The sequence below is a fragment of the Notothenia coriiceps genome, unplaced genomic scaffold (genome assembly GCF_000735185.1).
Source record: "Notothenia coriiceps isolate Sejong01 unplaced genomic scaffold, NC01 NC01_scaffold00009806, whole genome shotgun sequence".
Lineage (NCBI taxonomy): Eukaryota > Metazoa > Chordata > Actinopteri > Perciformes > Nototheniidae > Notothenia > Notothenia coriiceps.
In genome coordinates this window covers 14,467-19,248 of record NW_011342507.1, presented here as the reverse complement: position 1 = coordinate 19,248, position 4,782 = coordinate 14,467, and the positions used below count along the sequence as shown (strand labels likewise).

Genomic DNA, 4,782 nt, shown 5'->3' with positions numbered 1-4,782 from the left:
AGTAATCACCAGCAAACCGCTTCAACACGTGTATTTCGGTGTATTCACAGCATTAATTTTGTTATTCTACAGTATTGTTGTTTTATAGTTATTTGTTAACAACCCAATTTGTGTTCTTTGAAATTGAAAAGGATATCGCATTGTGTTTGTTACTGTCGTTGCAGTTGTATATGTCTTAAGTGTAATTTGGCTTGGCTTCCTATTTATGGACATGCTTTTATTTTGAAGGAGAGGTAGCGCTGTTGACAGGAAGTTGTTGTTGCTATGGAAACAACGTGACGGAGATTAAAGGAGAAAAGTAATATCTACATATAAAGACGGAGAAAGGAACCGATAACGTTTATGGTTAAGTGTTAGCACCCCCCGAAGAGGCACAAGCTCTTACGTTGATATTGGAGATTTCAAGAAATTCAATTTGAAAAAAAGAAAACGGGGAAAAAACAAACAAAACGAACGAAATTGAAACCCGTATAGAACTCCAACAAACGAATATTTGGGTACAGCCCTAATCCACACTGATCGTGGTAGTAACAGCTCTTACCTCCACACTGTCCTCGCTGTGGTTGTCGGGAGTATTCTGGTTTATTTGATCGCGTTCTTCAGGAGTCCCGTTCGTCTCCTGATTTTCGTCCGATTTCACCATCATTTGCGCGCTGAACACCGCCGAGGAGACGCTCTTCCTGTCCTGCAAACTGTCCTGATCTTTGGACACCTCCGAGGTCTTTGGAGACTTGTGTGTGTGGGAGTTGTTGTTGTTGTGGTGATGATGATGGTGGTGGTGGTGATTATGGTGGTGGGGGGTTTCTTCCTGATGATGATGATGATGATGGCCGGGTTTCTCGTGATGTTGCACCGTAATGCTCCGGTTTCGATCCAAACCCACGTTCTGTAAGAGGAGCTTCAACCCGGCTAAAGAGATGCTGCCGTTCTCTCCATATCTGTTTATAAAGAACAACGACATAGGGATGGGAATTATGAATCGAATATTCAAAATGATTCAAGCATTCGAAGAAGAGGGACCAATGAAAACGTTGTCATGTTGCCGTTGGTCACCATGGAAACATTCATTAGCTAACAATGACATTATTGTTCTATTAATATAAAGGGAGGTCAGGTACTCTTTAAAACAGCTGCTAGTTATGGGTACTTTTTACTGAAGTACATTTCAAAGCCTCTTTACTTTGACTTGAGTAAAGAACTTTAGTCAGTACTTCTACTTTCACCAGAGTATTTTTAAACACGAGTATCTGTACTTCTACTTGAGTAAAGGATGTGTGTACTTTTGCCCTCCCTGTTAATGAATGCCACCTTATCATTACGTCTCTGCTTTTTCCGGCAGGTGAGCCAAAGTTCCGGCCTGAGGCGAACCGTCGCTTCCTGATCTACGTGGAGGAAGAGCCCGAAGACGCCAACGGCTACTTCAACCTCGGCATGCTGGCCATGGACGCCAACGAAAACGTGGCAGCCGAGCGGTGGATGAAGAGAGCGATTGGTTTGCAGGCCGGCTTCCGCAGCGCCCTGTTTAACCTGGCGTTGCTTTACTCTCAGTCCAAACGAGAGGTAGACGCGCTGCCAGCGTTGGACGAGCTGCTGCGCCACCACCCTGAACACATCAAGGGTCTCATCCTGAAGGGGGACATCCTCATGAACCACAAGAAGGACACAAATGGCGCCAAAGCCTGCTTCGAGAGAATTCTAAGCGTGGATCCCACCAACGTGCAAGGCAAACACAACTTGTGTGTCGTGTACTTCGAGGAGCGAGACCTCCCGCGTGCCGAACGCTGCCTGGAGGAAACGCTCGCTCTGGCACCCAACGAGGAGTACGTGAAACGCCACTTGAGTATTGTTCGCAGTAAGATGGCCGCCATGAGCTCCGCAGGGCAGCCACTTACAGCACGGGGAGAAACCACGTCTGCTCAGGACGAAAAACCCCTTAAGGGAGTTGAGGACAGGGAGGAGGAAGTGTCTGAGGGTGAGGAGGAAGGGAGGGGTGCTGATGCTGTAGGGAAGGGGGCTGAGAATGAGAAGAATGTGCGGAAATCCTCCACAGAACGCCTCGGAGGTGAAGGCGTCGACCAATCAGAGTCTCTGGACAGTAGCCAGTCTGACAAGCGGACTAAGGGTAAGTCCACGAAAGAGATTTCCGATATAGAGGGGAAAAGAGCAGCCGCCTTGAAGAGACTGGAGGAGATTGAGCGCATATTAAGTGGTGATTGACACGGTTGTAATTTATAGTTGGGACTACTTTTTTTATAGAGCTCCTTTGAGGCTCCGGGATACGACTGCATTTCCCACTCTTATTGTCATTATTCCCTTTTTGATTTACTCACTCGCTTGCAGGCTGCTCCGCATGTTTGATTTGACACTAATCATGTGAAGAAGGGAAATCTGCACACGAATCTTACGTAACAATAAGCACAAGTTGGGATCATCTATTTAAAAGCAGACGTAGATGCTAATGTGAGCTTCACCTGAACGTGATTCCACATATCTGCCGTCGTTATAAATAAGAGTTGTTTATCACTGGATTTTTCTTTTTGTTAAGATGTGACTCAATCCTACGAGTTATTGTTTTTAAAAACAGAATGATTGTATCACGAACAATTATAGGAAATGACGTGTTGCCAGATTTCCTCGTGGCAGGATGATAACTGTGCCTCAGAATAACACTGCATCAACACCCAGAGTATTTTCTCTTGCACAAAACTAATCTGCATTGATCTCGCGCTTCCTGCCACTACCCCATCAATCCTCACAGCTGCCTTTCCACTCAATGTAATTTTCATGGCAGCTAAAAGACTATTATCTCACTCTCTTTGTCACATTAGCCCTCTCATCTCAACAGCTGTCCGCCATATTTGAGACATGACAGCCACTGTAAATATGTAGTTTTCTGCTCTTCTACCCCACACACACATCATTTTTGGAGTCACTGATTTTATGTGACGGTCCACAATTACGCACGCTCACCCTCGGCCTCAGGCCTCATCATGTGTTCCTCATGTTTCTTCCACTTTACAGAAGGAATCTTCACAGCACATTTGCAGAAAACAGATCTTCACATTCATCCCGTTCCACAGCAGTCACTTTTTCAATAGCGTTGGGTTGTTCCGCATTTGAGTGTTTTTAGTAGCCTTAGTATTCACTTCCTCCAGCATTCATTCTTGTGATCACACTAAATCAAAATGACTCAACGTTAGGAGAGCTGGGATGAATTGATTTTGGGTAAGAATCCAGAGGCTTGCCTTTGAAGATACTGCGGTTCACATATTCCTATAATCGATTATTAAAAGAGGTTTGTTTCTAAGAACAGTAAGTGTTTGCGACAGAATTAGATTATATGTGTGGCTGTTACCTCTGCCATCATTTTTGACGGAAATAGTTATTCTTGAAGTCACGGGAAATTAAGAAAACGTATAGAGTAGAATATGTCCACGTTAAGCATAAACATACTGCATGTTGGCCATTGTCTGTTGATACTATCAGGATTATTTGATACAACTTTTTCAAATGTAAAAGCTCCATAATTTTCAACACGTAACTCTGCTTTCATCCCATCATTCTTCACGTGTGTCATTGCACCGCAGACTGAAGTTACTAACATACTGAAGAGGATTAATGCTACATGTGACATTTCTTTGAGATCTGAACAAAAGTGAATATCTTTTTGGAGTTCTGAGAAAAATTCACTTTTGTCAGCTCTCAAAATTAATGTCACATGTGGCCCTAACCCTCTACCGTATGAACCGAATCAATATTTTTTTCTTTTGAATCGTGAAATACCCAAAGATTGACATCGCATCCATCGACAGCTACTCGTGTCATTTAAGGCTGTTCCAGGCGGCGATGACGCATCATAAATCATAAATCTCTCCTGCTCTTGTTACCGAAAGATGCAACCGAGTACCAGTTGATTTATGAAGCCACATCGTAAACACTTATGTTACTGCACAACAGCGTATTAACTCAAGACGTGAGCACACTTGTGGTTGTGAGGAAAAGTCAACAAAGTTCGATTGATCACGCTCGGAACAAAGCGATTTAAGTCAGTCTGCCTCTCGAGCTCCTATAACGTTCCTGTTTTTGCGTCACAGTACGGTTAAAGTGCGACGCCCCTCTGCTCAGTGCAATTCTCCATTTAAAGCAAAGTAGTGTACGTTAGCAGTACAGCGGTGGTACTAAGGAGCCTTGCTATGCATTGACCTTTCAGCCCTGATTTATATATACAGTGTACTTGTATCCAGTGTTATTTATATGATTATGTTCTCTTTGTTAACCACTTGCTTTGAATGTACGGTGCATTGTCTTGTCTATTCTTTTTAAATGTCACTAATAAACCATATATGTTTTTCACTTTGAAACAACAGAGCCATGTCAGTGTTAAAAATGTGTGTAATATCCAATCAAATGTGGTACAGCTTTGGACGAGGAGACACGCAGTTTGTACGTTTATTTTCCTCATTTCGCTGAGTGGCTGATTTTTGTATTTCTTTTTATGCAATAACCGTTGGTGGTGGTGGTGGGAGGGGGGTCTAGGTTATTAAATAAAGTGAGATTACAACTCATTGTTCTGCTGTCTGTTTGCTGTTAATGTGCCTGCAGGGTTCCTGTTGGTCTGCTGCAGAGATTTGAGATGAGGGAGGAACACGCATCATTCACTCGAGGGCATTTCTTACCGCACGTACGTTGCACCATCCCGAGCAGGAAGTCGACCCCGGTGCCAATCCAATTTGAAATCCCAAATTGAGTTCTAAACTGAAAAAAAGTACGCTGTTCTTAGTC

The 4,782-nt window shown here is 43.5% G+C and overlaps 1 protein-coding gene across 1 annotated transcript in view; it reads left to right on the top strand.

Annotated features, from left to right (window-relative positions):
* tmtc3 (transmembrane O-mannosyltransferase targeting cadherins 3) overlaps nt 1-4,517 on the top strand; it is a gene marked incomplete at its 5' end in the record, with an annotated part of 14,753 nt that extends 10,236 nt beyond the window's left edge. Inside the window, one exon of the mRNA XM_010771295.1 lies at nt 1,340-4,517. Within this exon, the coding sequence (XP_010769597.1) occupies nt 1,340-2,217 (878 nt within the window). The remainder of the gene's footprint in view (nt 1-1,339) is intronic.
* Between the last annotated feature and the right edge of the window lie 265 nt (nt 4,518-4,782).